We start from the raw sequence: 17,812 nt of genomic DNA, 5'->3' as shown, positions 1-17,812 counted from the left end.
GTTGTTTTTTCATTTGTTTCCACACTAATCTTTATTCTTTCCTTCCTTGGGTTTATTTTGCTGTTCTTTTTCCAGTTTCCTTAGGTGTAAAGACAAACTGTTGATTTGAAATTTTTGTTTCTTTAATGTAGACCTGCACTGCTATGAATTTCCCTCTTAGGACTGTTTTCACTGTCAATAGATTTCGGGTCATTGTGTTTTCATTTTCGTTTGTCTCAGGTATCTTGATTTTTTTCCTTGATCTCATTGTTGACCTATTCATTATTTAGTAGCATGTTATTTAGTCTCCATGTGTTTGTGTGTTTTTCAGGGTTTTTTTTCTTGCAATTGATTTCTAGTTTCATACCACTGTGGTCAGAGAAGACGCTTGATATGATTTCAATCTTCTTGAATTTATTGAGACTTGTTTTGCGATCTATCATGTGATCTATCTTGGAAAATGTTCCATGTGCACTTGAAAAGAATGTATATTCTGCTGCCTTGGGGTGAAATGCTCTAAAAATATCAATTAACTCCATCTGGTGTCATTTAAGGCTGGTTTCTGTGTTGGTTTTCTGTTTAGAGGATCTGTCTATTGGTGTCAGTGGGGTGTCAAAGTCCCCTACTATGATTGTGTTGCTCTTTGTCTCTGCCTTTATGTCTGTCAATGTTTGTTTTGTATATTTAGGTGCTGCTATGTTGGGTGCATAGATGTTTACTAGGGTTATATACTCTTTTTGGATTGATCCCTTTATCATTATGTGATGTCCTTTTTTGTCTTTTATTATAGTCTTCATTTTAAAGTCTATTTTGTCCGATGTAAGTATTGCTACTCCAGTTGTTTCTTGTTTCCATTTGTGTGAAATATCTTTTTCCATCCCTTTACTTTCAGTCTGTGTATGTCTTTTGGTCAGAAGTGGGCCTCTTGTAGACAGCATATGTAAGGGTCTTGTTTTCTTACCCACTCAGCTACCCTATGTCTTTTGGTTGGAACATTTAATCCATTTACATTTAAAGTGATTAAGGTACATAGTTGTTGCTATTTTATTCACATTTTTTTTCTTTTCGTTTGTTTTCCCCTTTCTGCTTAAAGAAGTCTTTTTTAACATTTCTTATAATACTGGCTTGGTGGAAATGAATTCCTTTAGCTTTTTCTTATTTGGAAAGCTCTTTATCTCTCCTTCAATTTTAAATGATAGCTTTACTGGGTAGAGCAGTCTTGATTGTAGGCCCTTGTTTTTCATCACTTTGAATATTTCCTGCCACTCCCTCTGGCCTGCAAAGTTTCTGTTGCGAAATCAACTGATAATCTTATGTGAGCTCCCTTGTGAGTAACTAGTTGTCTTTCTCTTGCTGCTTTTAGGATTCTCTGTCTTTAATCTTTGTCTTGGTGTGGACCTGTTTGGGTTCATCTTCTTTGGTACTCTGTGCTTCCTGGGCCTGAATGTCTTATTTCCTTCACAAGGTTAGGGAAGTTTTCAGTCATTATTTGTTCAAATAGGTTCTTGTTCCCTTTCTTCCTCTCTTCTCCTTCTGGTACTCTCCTATGATGCCAATGTTGTTACACTTGATGTTGTCCCACAGGTCCTTTAAACTGTCTTCATTGTCTTTTATTTTTTATTTTTGTTCCGATTGGGTGTGTTCTGCTACTTTGTGTTCTAAATTGCTGATTTGATCCTCTGCTTCATCTAATTTGTTGGTGATTCCTTCTAGTGTATTTATTCTTCATTTCAGTTATTCTTGATTTCTGACTTTTTTTTTTTAATGATTTTTGTGTCCTTTATGCTTGCTTGAATTTCTTTGTTGAAATTCTCACCAAGTTCCTTAAACATTCTTTTTTTTTTTTTTTTTTTTTAAAGATTTTATTGGGGAAGGGGAACAGGACTTTATTGGGGAACAGTGTGTACTTCCAGGCCTTTTTTCCAAGTCAAGTTGTTGTCCTTTCAATCTTAGTTGTGGAGGGTGCCATTCAGCTTTAAGTTGTCCTTTCAGTCTTAGTTGTGGAGGGCGCAGCTCAGCTCCAGGTCCAGTTGCCGTTTTCTAGTTGCAGGGAGCACAGCCCACCATCCCTTGCGGGAGTCGAACTGGCAACCTTGTGGTTGAGAGGACCCATTCCAACCAACTGAACCATTTGGGAGTTCAGCGGCAGCTCAGCTCAAGGTGCCATGTTCAATCTTAGATGCAGGGAGCGCTGCCCACCATCCCTTGCAGGACTCATGGAATTGAACCCGCAACCTTGTGGTTGAGAGCCCACTGGCCTATGTGGGAATCAAACTGGCAGCCTTCGGAGTTAGGAGCATGGAGCTCTAACCGCCTGAGCCACCGGGCCGGCCCACTAAGCATTCTTATAATCAGTGTTTTAAACTCTGTCTCTGGTAGGTTGGTTGTTCCATTTCATTTAGTTGCATTTTTGGAGGTTTCTCCTGTTCTTTTATTTGGGACATGTTTTTTGTTTCTTCATTCTGGCTGCTGCTTTGTGTTTGCTTCTGTGTATTAGGTATATCTCCTATGTCTCTCAGTCTTTGCTATATGGCCTTAATGTAGTATGTGTCTTGTGTAGTCCAGTTGTGCAGTCTTTAATTTCATGTGTGTCTGTTCCAGGAGTGTCCCTTGTGTGTGTTCTGTTGTTGAGCCTTGATTGCTTTCGGCTTCTCAGTGGGTGGGTTTGACTCCCAGGCTGACTATGAGGACTGGCTATGCCCACAATGTATGAGCTACTGTGTGGGGGCTGACCCCTCAGAGGAGTCTTCACCCCTGTGGGCTCTTGTGCCTGTTGAGACGCCCCCCCTTTGGGTGTGCCACTTGTGGGGCTAACCAGGTAGTGCTCTGGTGTGGTCTGAAGCTGGCCCCTGGGTGTGTTGTTTCTGCTGTCTGTTAGGATGGGCTCCTGTACAGGCCAATTTCAGCCATGCCTGTTACTGGCCCTTGGCTACCTGGTAGGAGCCACAGAGCTGTATGTGGTTGGTTGCTGCCCATGCTGGACCTGGAGGCATGTTGGTCTCGCTATGTACAGAAGTTGACTGCCACCAATAGTGGGCCTGAGGCAGCTTAGCAAAAGGCCCAGGGCCCCCTAAGCCTATTGCCACCCACCCCTTGCATGTAAGGCCGTCATTGCAAGAGCCTCCTTAGGTATGTTTGCTGGGCTGGTTGACTCAGTGTTGAGAGTGCCCTCGATGCAGCACTAGCTGGGCAGGGTGGAGTTCAATGGAGTCACAAGATGTGACTGGTGGTTTTTACAAAGGGAATGCAGATTTCTTACTCCAGTGCGCGGCCTTTGACCACTTTGCAGAGTGCCCCAAGAACAATTTGCAAGTCTGAGGTGGTGGCTGACTGCCCAGAGTAGCTGTGGCAGTTTTTGGGTCACTGTCCACCATGAAAATCTCCCCAGGCTGTTGCGGATTGTTCGCTGCTGTACAAGCTCTCCAATGGCTTGTGGAGTGGGCCAGCCACCCAGGTGCCCAGACTGCCCCTGACAATAGAGCTGGGGTGGGTGGGGTGGGACTCCAGGGAGCTAAGGGGTGTGCGCAGTGGTTTCAACAAAGTCAGTGCAGTCTCGGGTCCCTCACCGGTGCTGCCCACCCCATAAACATGCCGAGAACACCACAACCAGCCACCACTTGTCTCAGGCTCACAGGTTTCCGAGAGCTGCCCAAGAGAGTGTGGCACAGGTCTTGGGTTACCATCCACCAGCAAATGTTTCCCAGGCTGCTGCAGGCCCTCCATCTGCTTCAGTCAGGCTTCCGCAGCCTGTGGGATGGGACCAGCAGCCCAGCACCTGAGTTTCCTGGGCAATGTAGTACCAGTTGTGCAGGGGGATGGGGACCCAGGGTGTCACCAAGGCAGTGCACGTGTGCAGATTCCACCAGATCAGTGCGGTCTGACTTGGCCCTTTGGAGGGCTTAACCCTGAAAAGATGGCGCCCTCCTGTAGGCCATGTGTGTCAGGCGCCACACAGCTCCTGCACCAAACCCACTCAACTCAGTCCTTCTCTGCTCGTCCCTGGGACTCACGAGCTGCCGCTCCTCCACCACAGACCAAGTGAGTCCATGTGCCAGCTCTACAAGAGGGTGTCTGGGTTTCCAGCCACCTTCTACCCCACCGGGAAGGGTAGACAGATTCCTCGCTGATTTTTACTGCCAGGTGCCATGGGAACTTCTTGGCACAGGACCCCTGGACTGGGGAGCTCGGCATAGGGCTGGTACCCCTCCCTCTTTAGGGGGGACCTCTGCCAGAGGTGTGCTTCCCAGCATTCAAACACTGGTCAGTCCGTTTTATGTCTCCACCCCTACGTCTTGACACGGTCTCTTCTTTATATCCTTAGTTATAGGGGTTCTGTTTAGCTAGTCTTTAGATGATTCTTGAGGTTGATCTATAATTTGTTATTTTGGTGTGAGCCTGGGATGCAGCAGACATAGCGTTTACCTAATCCGCCATCTTAGACCTCTCTCATCTGCCTTAACTCTTTAAAACTTAGTACTAAACTCTACTACATTGGTTATAAAATGTAATAAAAGTATTAAATTCCATTCACCTCTACTCTCACCAATGAAAAAGCACTTGATTATAATTATAGCCTTTTCCGGTTAGTTTTCTGTTTATAATCTTGATGTAAAACAAATGACCACAGTTGAGTTTCAGATCTTGCTTTATTTAAGTCCATGATAAGGTATTTACATTTTTAGTGGCCAGAAAGCTTTAATGACACAAACCTTTGTTGGATTTTTAGTAACAACACAATGCTTCTCTGAATAATTAGCTATTATTAACTCACAATTTTAAGTCCTCAGGATCAATATCTAGAAATTGAATAGCTAGGGCAAAGACTTTTGATTCAATACCAACTTTCTTTCTGAAAACCAAGTGGTTGCCAAGTAGCATTTATTTAGTTCCAGTAGCATTTTAACATTTTTGGGCTAATGGTGTAAATAAAAAATAAAAAACCCCACAAAATCCTGACAATTTGGTAGGCAAACAGCCCTCAACCTTAATTTCCAATTATTTACACTAAGGAAGTTAACTACTATAAACTTCATTCTTTTATGAAGCAACTATATATAGTGGGCATTTCTTCCTTTTAATATATGTGATACCTGGTCATATTCAGTCAGACACTGACTCAGTTTGCCTGCCCTCATGCAAGTGTTTAAAACAAACATATCAAGTTTTAGGAAAACATGTAAGATATTTAAAATCTCATCATTACAATTCAGAATGACTGATTTAAAAAAAAAAAAAAGGTCCCAGTATTCAGGTCATAAATATTTTCATTATCTAAATTAGTAAATTAAGTGGAAAACCTTTAGAATTTATACAATAGTTTTTCCCACCAGGCAGGTTTTTCCACTGTAGGTCAAAGGTCCATGAGGGTATGCTGCATCTTGTTTAGAACTTTACTGTTAATCAACTAACATACTTTTAACTCTGCTAGTAGCAATTTGGGAAAAAGGGCAGTAACCTGACCCTGCAGGAATCTTATCTTCTCCATAGTCTGCTGTTTACAAAGTTATCAGATTCTTATAATCTCCTAGAAGGCAGTATATAGAGTATTTTATTAGACTTGTTAACAGCATAAACTAGAAGGCCATTATATGATCCAGTTTAGGAATATGTATTTTATACAGTTTATAATCCTTTACAAGTAGAAAATCTGTAATACAATACACAGTCTGCTGATTCAATCTGAGGAATCTTCAGTATAAACAAGTTTAACAAAGTCCTTTAGATGCAATTTCTTTTGGGTTTACTGCAACACTTTTTGTTATATTGTATGTTTTGTAAATTCCAATAAGTCTGTCTGAAATCTCAAACATATTATTTCGAAGAGAAATTATTATGAACTGGGCATTTTTTGTTTGTTCCTAAAGAGAAAGAAAAAGTGAGAAACATTATTAACAGGCAAATCATATAATAAACATCTAATCTTTACTTCCCTGTAATATATTTTAGGCAGTAAATTCAATATTACATTGATAAATTAACATGAACAAGAATGATGGTATAGATAATTTAGGAAACAGTATTTGTATTTGAGGGGACTTTTGAGTGTTTTTGGAAGCATGGCTGCTTAGAAGTCTTTTAGTAAAAAAAGATCTAGGCAGGAGATGGAAGAGTCTAGCTGTGTTTCTACTATTAATTTACATTATCAATTTGTATTTTACTTCCCCCCAATGGAAATATTAATATTTGGTTCAAGTAAAAGACTTTGTTTCTTTTGATACTCCCAAACATGAACTTAAGAGAATAAAGAAAAAACTCAAAAGAAATGTCAATTCCATATGTAATGTTTAGGAAATCCATAACTTTTTAAAAAGTCTGAAAACCTCTAAATGATTACTTACATATATATAAAATGCAACAATGGATACATTTTTAAAATCAAGGGCCGCATCAATCTCATCCATGAAGTACAGGGGAGTGGGTTTGTAGTGATGAAGAGCAAATACTAAAGCCAATGAACTAAGTGTTTTCTCTCCTCCTGAAAGGTTGAAGATCTTCTTCCAACTTTTCTTAGGTGGTCGAACACTGAAATAATTAAGAAAATCTCGTTAGTCTAATTAATTGTAAAGCTTAAGATTTTGTAATTCATTTTTGAAACATAACCGGCTTCTACCACCTTCCTTGGGAATCTCTAACTTGCTTTTCATAATTCTAAACTTTTGGGGGGCAATTTTATAAAAACGTTATTGGAAGATGGACATATAGGAACATATATCAAAACTTTAAGATTTAAACAGCAGGCTAATAAATACTTCTTGATACTCTCCCCCATTTCCAATGCATTTTTTTGCTCTGCAATTTAAAAATCCACACATTAAATTGAAATGACTTGAACATTTTTAAAAAAGGCTAACTAGACAAATAGTGTAAAATTAAATCTTTGCTGTTTGCTCAGAATTTATGCTCTAAACTGCCAATATGTAAATAAATGAGTAGGTATCATTAAATAAAACAAGTTATATATCTAACCTTCACATCCTACCCCTAATACTGAGTTTGGAGAATATACAGACATGTATGGATCCAAAACTCAGTATTTAATTTACAAACCTGAACATGATTCCTTCAGAGAAAGGATCCAAGCTGTCTACAAGCTCCAGTTCAGCATCACCTCCCAAAGTAAGCATCTGATAATTTTCCTTTAATTTATTTGTTATTATATAAAAACCTGCCATGAATTCATTAAGCCTTTGTTTCCGAAGATCTTCATATGCCTGTCTAAAATTATCTCTCTCATAAGTAATTTTGTCCAATTCTGCTACCCGTTGTAAATATAATTCTTCCTAAAAAAAAAAAAAATCACAATGAGAAAAAAACATCTATTCAGTTATAAATTTGAGATGAGAATTAACACCACTAATTACATAAAATTAAAGGTCACAATTTAGGCTAAGGACTAAAAAGAATTTCTGACTATTATACATTCAGTTTATTCAGACCTTCTTTTTATACTCTGCAATGGCACCAAGATTTGGTTTCATTTCATGACACTGGGCTTCCAAAAGTGCGATTTGATTTGTTATAGAATCTGGATTCTTGATGGCTTCAAGATCCTCTGAGCTCAGAAGTGAAATCTCTTCAACAGGATTATCTTCTATAGGATTCAATTTTATTTTTGAAATCTAAAAGTTCAATATAAATGAAAAGAGTTAGGGAGGGCACAGTATAATTCATTGTTTAAAAAGAATCAAATCAACAATATGACAAATTACCTATCTAATAAAACATCATATACTAAGGATTTGTGACTAATTTGAGTATTAACTATTTTTCAAAGAAAAATATTTGTAGTGTTCCAAAGTGTCCATGTAGCCTTCTGTTAAATTTCCAAATCAGCGCTGGGATCAAAATGTTGACTAATTCTAAATATTACCCAGATTTTTCTGTATATAAAAACCTGAGAAGTGAAAGAATGAAAGAATCACAACATACTTCGAACACACAAAACAAAAAAACCCAACCCTTTTTCATAAAGGATATTTTAAAGTGACATTTAAATGGTTAACAATCTTACCTCTTTTTGCCAATATCTTATTTTAGAATTATGTTCTGCAATGTGACCATCTATTTGTTCAAGTTTCAATTTAATACTAAGTGCATCTTTTTGAAGAGCATGTTCGTTTTCTTGAATTACTTTTAGTTCTTTAAGTAGATTGCGATGTTCTTGCTGGATCTCTGGTAGGGCCTCCTAAAAGCCAGAAAGAACTGTCACAGACATGACCTTCCCAAACAGGAAGAACCTGTGTTTTCACATCACAAGGATGAGGAAGGTGGCCCTCTCTCCCATTACCCCTTCCATAGTTAAAAAGTATTTACTCAAAAGTTATAATACAGTACTCATATTTTTATTGTACAAGTAAATATATAGTTATGTTTTAACCTACTGAATGCTTACAATGCAAGGCACTGATGTATCCAAGTCTTTTAACTGCTTCAAATACCATTTTCTCCCCTCTTCGTCTTACCTCTGCAGCGTTTGTACTCTTTATGACCTCTGTCGCTTTTTCCTCAAGATTTTTTAGCTCTGCTGTTAAGTCATCTACTTCTTTCGCAGTATCTTTTATTTCTTTCTCTGTGCGAAAGACAGAGTCTTGTGCTTTCTTAAGATTTCTAAACAAGCAAAATAGTATATTAAAAATGTGGTAACATGTGACTTATTCTACTTCTGAAAAACCGAGCAAAGAACTTTTCATGACATATTAATGCGACATTTTTTTCTATCACAGACTTTAATATTTATGATTTATAAAACCAGTCTTGAATTGCTTTTTATGTTTGTACATACTCTTGTGGGATGTTGTTTTATTAAACTCAGTATAAATTAATGAAACTTCCTTATGTAAGCTTCTACCATATTTCCCTGAAAATAAGACCTAGCCAGTCCACCCGCTCTAATGTGTCTTTTGGAGCAAAAATTAATATAAGACCTGGTCTTATTTTATTATAAGACCGGGTCAGATAGGCTTCATAAGTAACAGTCATAGAAACATTTAATGGGCTCTAAACATTAAGCCCTCTTCTGATGTGGAGTAGGAAAGAGAAGGACAGCATAGGGTAGTAGTAAGCATACTCTACCTGTCAGCAGTCTTGATGGCTACTTGGGCTTTAGTAATAGTAGAAGCACATTCATCTAACTGCTTATTTATTTTATCAAGTTTGTCTTGTTGGGCCTTGAGTTTGTGGTTATTGATTTCTATGATGATATTGTGTAACCTTTTAACCTCAGCTTCTATTTTACCAGCTCTCTGAGCCACATTATCATATTCTGAAATAAAAAAAAACAAAGAACTTAATTCGTGTTCCTAGGTAACAAGCATCACTTGTTAGGTAAGTTTCTTCAGTCACTAGGATGTCACCTGATGCATGCGAAAGAAATTTTAGACATTTGGGAGAAAGTATCTCAAAAAAACCCAGAACTCCCTATGTCAAAACAAATGATGTTATAACAACACATACATTCTCTGGCTCAGCCCTGAACATAACCCATTTCTTAATGGCTTCATGATCTCAAGCTCTTTTCAAAGACTTTTCAACTTTTTCTTCTGGTGCTTTCTTTGACTACTGGTCTCATAATGATTTTTACCCTTAGACTAGGTGCCTGACAATTAACTTGCCCATGGTGAAAAAAATTGTGGTTATTTTGTTCTGCTAACCTAACTTAAAGTTCTCCACCACATGTTATAATAATAGGAAAGTGGGAGAGAGGATAAATCGGCACATTTCTCTGTGGCACAGAAAGCTGAAAGTTACACTGCCTAGATTCCCCTGTACCTAGTGTTCAGACATCATTTAGATCAAAAGAAATTGCGTAATTTGGGAGGCCTACGTGATGAATCAAACATATTTTTGCTAGCAAGCAGTCACAGAGAAGTTTGGATTTTCCTGGTGGTCAGCGGTTCTGGTGTCCAGTCAAAAGCTTTGTGAATACTGACAGGCAGTGGCATTAACTCTAACGTTGTAGATTACCACCAGGTGCAGTGTGCTTCTGTTGTTGGTAGTTGTAGTATTATCTTTTCAATTTGAGATTTGACTTTCCAATTGTAGAAGAGGCAGCATGGCTCCTTTAATGGTTCTACAAAGTAGCTCTGGAAATTATTCTAGAATGTTCAACCTAGAATTCCTTTCTTGAGCCATCCTAATGATTATGTAAATGATCTTATATAATACTGTTAATCACACACGTACTAAACAAATCCTATTTACACTAGCCAGAGTGGAGTCTGTTACCCTATTTGAATCTTAATCACTATACGATATCAGAAGGATGACAGGTGACAAAGACAATAAGGTGAGGAGTTCAAGCTATCAAGAATACCTATGGTATGTCTAGAAAGGTAAACATCAACACCGAGCTAACTTCATGGAAAGAGGTTCCCATAGAGCCCCTGCAGGAGGTGCATGGGCAGTGGCACAGGTGGAGGCAGGCAGGACTTGTGAGGAAAGGATTGGATAAAGACTGAACTGTGGCTTCCTTTGTCTCTCCTCGCCTGTTAGGCAGGTTGGAATTTCAACATTTCCTCAATCTTGTAACTTACTGTTTCTCCACCTTTTTGTTCTATAGTATCAGAAAATTCTTTAGCTTGACATTAGCCCATCTATTGAGTTAATTCCAACAACTCTATTTTTTATATCTCTGCAGTAACCACTTTGCTCTTAAGAAACAAAAACGACCTGTGTTTTTTTTTTGGTCTTCTGGATCCCGCTTTTCCCCAAGGATATTAAATACACATTTAAAAGCTCTATCTTGCCAACACTAGTAATTTATATTTTTCAGGTCTAAGACACTGTATTTGTTGAAGGAATTGCTATGTGAACATATGCTCACAGTGGCAATGTTCTTTGTGGTTGACAGGCCATTGGCTGCCTGCGTGCTCGGCTCACTCTTGGGGCAGAGCTATTGTGGGGGCCAGCACCATGCTATACCGGAAGTGGCAAGTATGCAGCCGGAAAGGGTTCCAGTCTTTAGGCATTTTCTTCCCTATTTCCAAGTATCTACGATGCATTTCTTTTTTAGTATCTGTAGTAGCGTGTCTATTAGAAACAGGAGGGGAAAACTGGCATGTAAAGTCTGTAATTTTGAACTTACTATTTTTTACCACCTTCTCTATACCACCCTTACTCTATTCTCTGCACATTAACTAGAGAGATATTTTAAAGACCTAAACCTATGTAAAATGAAATATTTAATCCTCAAGATATTCTTGCAGAAATGGGTCCTCCATATTAGACATTAACAAAATCTACTGCTAATAGCCAGCATTTCCATGAGATATACAGAGTTCCTAATAAAGTCAAGGCTTCCTTTTCAAACAAAAATAAAATACAGATTCCTGCAGTCTCTCTGTGACAGTGTTGCTATAAATAACACGGATATACGTTTCTGGTCTTTCAAATGACCACTAGGTACCATCAAAACAGGGAGCACTGGGGATCTTGCTCCCCAGCACATGTTGTCAGTTTGGCTCAAAAAAACTCATAAAAATTCTGAAACAAAACAAAACGCTCCCCCAAACAAAAACAAACAAAGTTACAACAAATATTGTGGGTATGTGTGAGGTAAAAGGAGCATGGCTGAAGTCAATGTGTCTGCAAGATCCAAAATTAAATGAAAGGGGAAAAAAATCCTGTCGGATTACACACCTTCACCATGTATTAGTTACTGGAGACTATTTCCCTTGGAGATATGGCCTGGAAGGAAGGCCCTACATTAATCTGGATTCTTCTATCCTTTACTTTAGCCACTCTGGCTTCCTTGTGTTCCTAGAAACTTCTAGCACAATCCTACTTCAAAGGCCTTTATACTTACTCTTCTACATTCTTTTTGGAAAGCTCTTCTCCCAAATATCCACGTTTAGCACTCACACTTCCTTTGGGTCTCTGGCTCAAACATCTGTAGCACTGGCTTGTCTATAACCATCGTGTCCATATGACCCCTAACCCCACCCCGTCCCGTTATCCTGGTTTTACTTAGTCTTTAGCACCCAATATGCAATATACTGTTTTGCTCCCCTATCTTAAGTGTGAGCTCCTTGTAAAGAGAGACTTTAGCAGATGCTATTTGAATGAATGCCTTAATATTGAAAATACCGATAAACATGACCACAATAAAATGAGTCTAGATGAATATTCAATGTGCACAGTGGACTTATGTCTGCTTAACACCATTTTACCTTTTTCTTTTGGGAGAAAACGCCCTCATTTTTGGAGCATTTGCATAATTGCTCGAACTCCACTCCACTTACTTCTTTGGGATAGACAATCAGTTGTTTGCTTTCCTTGGCTCACAAACCAGACTGTAACAGGGGTCTTTCTTGAGAATGTGATGAAGGCACACTGTGTTTGCTGGGATCACTAGCTAAGGTACTGCAAGCCAGGAAGGGATCTGTCATCATAACTCACCGTTCCCTCCTGCAATAAGATGCACATCTGTATCTATGTTTGACTGAAGTCAACATGGAAGGAGAAGCAGAGCTGCTCATGTGCATGATCAGGGGGTTTTGGTATCAAAGCCAATTCTGACTACGAGCCTATAAATTCCCTTTCTTGCTTACAGATTCTGTTTTGGTAGAACACATGTTTATAGGTACACAAGAAGAAAAGTTTCTGGAAAAAAGTATTTTTAAGTTTTCAAGCAAATACTGTTTTTCTTCATGTATATACCATTTATTTCCTGTGTGCTTTTGTTTAAGTGATTTAGTTTCTCCAAATCCTGTTTCCTTAAATCTATAAAATAACTACCACCTTGAAGGGTTCCAGTGAAGACTGGGCCAAAATATACAAAGTATGACATTCTTAAGAGCATGGGTTCTGGAATCAGACTGCCTTGGTCCTGAATTCCTATAACACCATATGCTATGTGATCTTGAGCAAATTATATAAACCACTCTGTGCCTTGGTTTCCTTATCTGTCAAATATAGTACTTAATGTAATGACACTTATTAATGTTAAATTAGCACTTACTTTATAACATTATGAGACTAAAGAGAAACCATCAACCTGAGTGGTGACTCACACATAATATATGTAGCTGTTATTCTTAGCCTACGAACTATCTTAAACATTTCCAACATTAAAAACCTGTTTTGACAATCTCAAAAAAAAGGGGTTTTATTCGTAAACATACCTGTTTTGAAAGCACCAACATTTTCTTCTAGCAATTTCTGCTTTTTTTTGTCAGGAGCTGTAGCAAGTACATTAGCCTCAAGTTCCTTAACTTGGACATTCAAATATTCTTCTTGCTCTGATAAACGCTACAGAAATGTTTTAACATTCAAGGTCAATATTTTAACTCAGTAAGAACATTGCTTTAAACATTTTGAATTTTTAAAAAGGCACTTAAAATCTTTAAGAAAATGACAAATACAAATAGAAAAACAGCAGAAACCATGAACAATTAATATAAAAAATAAAAACAGTCAATAAACACATGAAATGATGGGTAATCATTACAAAGACAAGTTAAAATGCCATTTTCAGTACTTCAAAGTAGCAAATTTACAACATACTGAGGACTACCTAGTGTTTCTTCAAGACTTGAAAAAATAATTATTTGTATATGCTGTTAGCAGTAAATGAACTATCATTTTGAGGTCACTTGGTCTTATGCAACAAATGCTTTAAACATTGTACAAATACTGAGTAATAACTGTAATTTTAGGAATCTAACCTAAGTAATTGGAGGAGTATATAAAGGTATACTTAACAAAGATATTTTAAACACAACAGTGTATATAAGAACATAGAAAAACATTTAACAAATTGTTCACAAACAAAAAGCTCTAACGCAATCGCAAAGTAAATTTTTTATTAGCTTAGAAAGAAAACCGTAATTTATTAAGTGAAGAAATTAGTATGACCCATTACAAATTTTAAATGTATATCTGTATTTCCCATAAACATGCATGCAAACTAGATATTTATGTTGAAGGATCTACATAAAAATTGAGGTTGATAATCTTCAGTATTTTCTGAAGTTTTTTGGCTTTGTTTTTTAAAAAAGACAGTGAGCATGCATTGCTTTTTCATAATTAAGACAACATTCCACTTTGAAGAGAATGAAAATAATGGGTCCCAAACTTGTTAAGGAAAGACACATTGCTATGGAGTACAAATTGAAACCAGGAATAGTGGATAGAGCAACAATGTGACAGGGCATTTATTCATCTATACTCAGGGAAACAAAAATCATCAAGAGCCAGGCCTTCCACCTAGAGACCCTCCCACTTCCTCCCTTAATATTTTAAAATTGCAAGCAAACAGCAAAATGCTTCTGCCAAATTGCTACTGAATTCCAAGTTTGAGCTAATACTGATAAAAGAATACCTGGATGCTTGCGGTAAACTTTTCAAGTGTATTTCTCATTTCTCGTTGACTATGCTTTAACTTAACTACTGCTTCTTCCAGTTGTACTTTCTGTTCCTGGATCTCCACTGCTTTTTGAGAGTCTCTCTGCAACTGTGATTCCATTTTATTTACCTACAAAGAATACCAGTGAAATAAGTTTTCTTAGTGGGGATATAAACTATTTCAAAATATGGGAAAAAAAATCAAGGCATAACTCTTTGGAAAAAGATACCCAAGTATATGTTTTTAAGGAAGAAAAAAGTACATAGTGTTCTGAGGGCAATAATAGAACATAACAGTTTTTCCTAGATATTTTGACACTCACATACTTGTGGGCATGTATTTTGAAATAAAATTTGGAAACATGCATCAGACGTCTCTACTGTACTTATACTTTAAAGAACTATTTTGAAATATAAAAAACTAATTATGTAATGCAGTAATTGTATGAAACAACAAGAAATTAAATGCCAAAGAGGAAGTGAATAGTTAAATTGTGAAATAGCCACAAGATCCAAGTGTAATAGAAAAAAATGTATGTTGAGCATATATTTTCTAATGAACGTTTGTTTTATTTTTAGAACTTTAAAGGGTTTTACATAAAATCCTACATCTTACAATCAAATCATTTATAGAATATTCAATCTGTCAATTTAAAATGTGAGTATAATATACTTTAAACGGTTAAATATTATAGTTTGTATGTTATACATCAATAGAGCAGTTTTAAAGTCTGACTTCAATTTTATATGTGCTGACCTCTTCTTCAGAGATTTCAACAACTGATGAACCCATCCTTCCTTTCATTACTTTGCTTCCACCGCCAGTCATTGTACCTGGAGAACAGACAACGTCAGGCTTAGATATCTCCCCTAACAAGATTAAATAAAAATGAACTCAACAGCAGGAAGAAACCATTATTACCTGACTGTTCTATGATTTGCCCCTGTAACGTTACCACTCTCCATCTTCTATCTTTTTGATATGCTACTCTTGTGGCTTGATCTAAGTTGTCAGCTACTAAGGTATCACGTAAAGCAAAGTAAAAAGCTCGACGAATTTCCTCATCTTTTACTTTTACTAAATCAAATAACCGAGGAGTATTTTCAGGAGTTTGAATTCTGGTCATTTTCTTTGCCCACACTGCCATCTACAAGTAAAATAAGTAGATATATATTTAAAAAAGAATATGTCATTTAAAGGTTATCATTCACATAATATACACATATAAAATGTAAGGATATATATACAAGGTTCTGAGTATCTGCATAATTGAGTACATTCCCCTTTAACTGCAGGGGATATGGTCTAAAACCCTCGATGGATGCCTGAAACTTCAGACAGTACTGAACTTTACGTGTACTATGTTTTTCCCTATATGTGCATACATCCGATAGAGCTTAATTTATAAATTAGGCACAGTAAGAGATGAATAATAAAATAGAATTATAATTATACTAAAATAAAAGCTACGTGAATGCAGTCTGTCTCTGATAACCAGTCTGGTTACTAAAATAATCCTCAAAGCCTACCAGGTGTTCACGGAATAACAATGAAGAAAAAGCTAGGATTCAAAATAAAAAGAAATAAAAAAACCACTTGGCACTTAATTAAATTACAGATAGCTTTTTATGAATACCCACCTTATCCAAACCTATAAAGGTTGCAACTCCAATATTTTGTCTTTTAAGGAAGTTTACACATTCTTGGGCTGTATCAATAGAATCAACGACAATGTAGTCTAATGCACGACAACACGATGAAATAGCAACATCATATTTTTCATCAATTGCTCCTAAGTCCCCCTGATAATTAATAGGAGGGGGGAAAAATCAATGCATAATCAGCAACGAATTAGGCACAGGATCATCTCATAACTGTTCATATAGATTTTCCAAATTACTCTTAATTGAAAAACTATACGTACACATGGTTTTAAAAAGTACAAAAAGAGTACACACGAAAACTAAGTGTTCCTCTCACCAACCTTCTCCTTCTGCAGAGGCAATCACTACTAGTTTTTAAATCTACCTTGTAAAAGGTTATGAGTATGCAGTTTAAATTTTTAATGAACTGTTTTCATTGCATAAAAATGAAAACGTGAAAATTTGAAACCTTGAAGTTCTATAAGTAACTTATAAAATAGTAAAACTGAATTACTGAAAGCCATCTAAGATTACATAAATTCTAATGAAACATATTTGCCTGCTTATCAATTAACAAACTAGGCATCAAGCAGCATTCACTGACTAGCTTTATTTTTCTCTGAGAGCAACTGAATAGGATCAAATTGTGTTATCTTTAAGAAAGTAAGGTGGAAGTCGCTTAACATGTAGACATGGAAGCAACTATGCTGGGTATCATTCGCCCTTCTGAATCACTCTTTCTTCTGCTTCCTTCTCTAAAAGTCTGACTCAAGGATTCCATCAGTTGGCTCCTTTGGCTCTCTAGCTATAGCCAACTTGAGGCACCAGCTAGAGAAACAGGCAGAGTAGGAGATGAATGGGGTTGAAATAATGCGTTTCCCCCATTTCCTCCTGGCCACCCTCTAGCCATGTACACAGCTCCCTTCCCTCTTCAGGCTCAAAGTGGGAATGATCCCCACTGTCGCTAGCCTTGGGTTTCTAATCATACTTTTTGATATTCATGAACTCTTAGTCGTACCCTTCAGTATAATGGTATAAAACCCAGAACATAATTTGGGATCAAATTCTTATTTTTTTAAAAAAAGATTAGAGTACTTCTACTATGTTTATCACTACTAACTAAAATTAGGTTTTTTTCTTGGAATTATATTGATTATAAACACCCAAACTAAAAACAAAAAAACCCCAAACAACTATTTTTAATGTGAATCTATACCAAAGAATTTTACTATGCCTGAGTATAAGAGCAAAATGTTTAAAGATGGATATATTTTATTACAGCGTCATTCAATATAAAGTTCTTAAGTTAAGAAAATTATAATGTTTTTCTTGAGAAAAATGTATAGTCATTTCCAAATAAATCTAATTTACCAATCTTCCATATATTCCTGGAATCCTGCCAGATTTTTTTTCTTGAATTATTGCATCAAGGACTTTCCCCCTACTTCGATTCATTGCTAAGGAACTCTTTGCCTCTTCAACTTTTTGGAAAAGATCACGAACCAAACTTTTGAAATTTATTTCTTCTTGTGTAAGTTTTTGAAGTTCTTTTTCTTTCTAAAAGTGAAAAGTAAAAAAATGAATACCAGAAGCATATGTGCAAATGCAGCATGGAACTAGTTGTAATACCTCAAAAAAGAAGGAAAAGACCAACAATAAACACTTGAACCAGAACTAAGTGACCATCCCGCAGCTGTTGGTTTGGCTTTGCAAAATGTGGATGGATTTTCTATTTTTAAAAGGGCATAAATTATTTGGGTCAATAATAAAGAACGTAAATGCAGTATGGTGCTAGGAGCAATACACTGATTGATAGAGAAAGCAGAGCTAGGATTGTGGAAATCCC

General features: G+C 36.9%; 1 protein-coding gene across 1 annotated transcript in view; it reads right to left on the bottom strand.

Annotated features, from left to right (window-relative positions):
* Nucleotides 1-4,606: 4,606 nt before the first annotated feature.
* Nucleotides 4,607-17,812, bottom strand: part of SMC4 (structural maintenance of chromosomes 4) — a 32,735-nt gene continuing 19,529 nt past the window's right edge. Inside the window, exons 12-24 of the mRNA XM_019731948.2 lie at nucleotides 17,338-17,523; nucleotides 15,964-16,125; nucleotides 15,245-15,470; nucleotides 15,080-15,156; nucleotides 14,300-14,452; nucleotides 13,101-13,227; nucleotides 9,052-9,241; nucleotides 8,442-8,586; nucleotides 7,991-8,164; nucleotides 7,416-7,598; nucleotides 7,027-7,259; nucleotides 6,318-6,501; nucleotides 4,607-5,837 (exon numbers count right to left, since the gene is read on the bottom strand). Coding sequence (XP_019587507.1) covers nucleotides 5,685-5,837; nucleotides 6,318-6,501; nucleotides 7,027-7,259; nucleotides 7,416-7,598; nucleotides 7,991-8,164; nucleotides 8,442-8,586; nucleotides 9,052-9,241; nucleotides 13,101-13,227; nucleotides 14,300-14,452; nucleotides 15,080-15,156; nucleotides 15,245-15,470; nucleotides 15,964-16,125; nucleotides 17,338-17,523 — 2,193 coding nt within the window. The 3' untranslated portion in view covers nucleotides 4,607-5,684. The remainder of the gene's footprint in view (nucleotides 5,838-6,317; nucleotides 6,502-7,026; nucleotides 7,260-7,415; nucleotides 7,599-7,990; nucleotides 8,165-8,441; nucleotides 8,587-9,051; nucleotides 9,242-13,100; nucleotides 13,228-14,299; nucleotides 14,453-15,079; nucleotides 15,157-15,244; nucleotides 15,471-15,963; nucleotides 16,126-17,337; nucleotides 17,524-17,812) is intronic.

The sequence above is a fragment of the Rhinolophus sinicus genome, linkage group LG01, assembly GCF_036562045.2.
Source record: "Rhinolophus sinicus isolate RSC01 linkage group LG01, ASM3656204v1, whole genome shotgun sequence".
Taxonomy (NCBI): Eukaryota; Metazoa; Chordata; class Mammalia; order Chiroptera; family Rhinolophidae; genus Rhinolophus; species Rhinolophus sinicus.
This window is presented reverse-complemented; position numbering and strand designations above follow the sequence as displayed.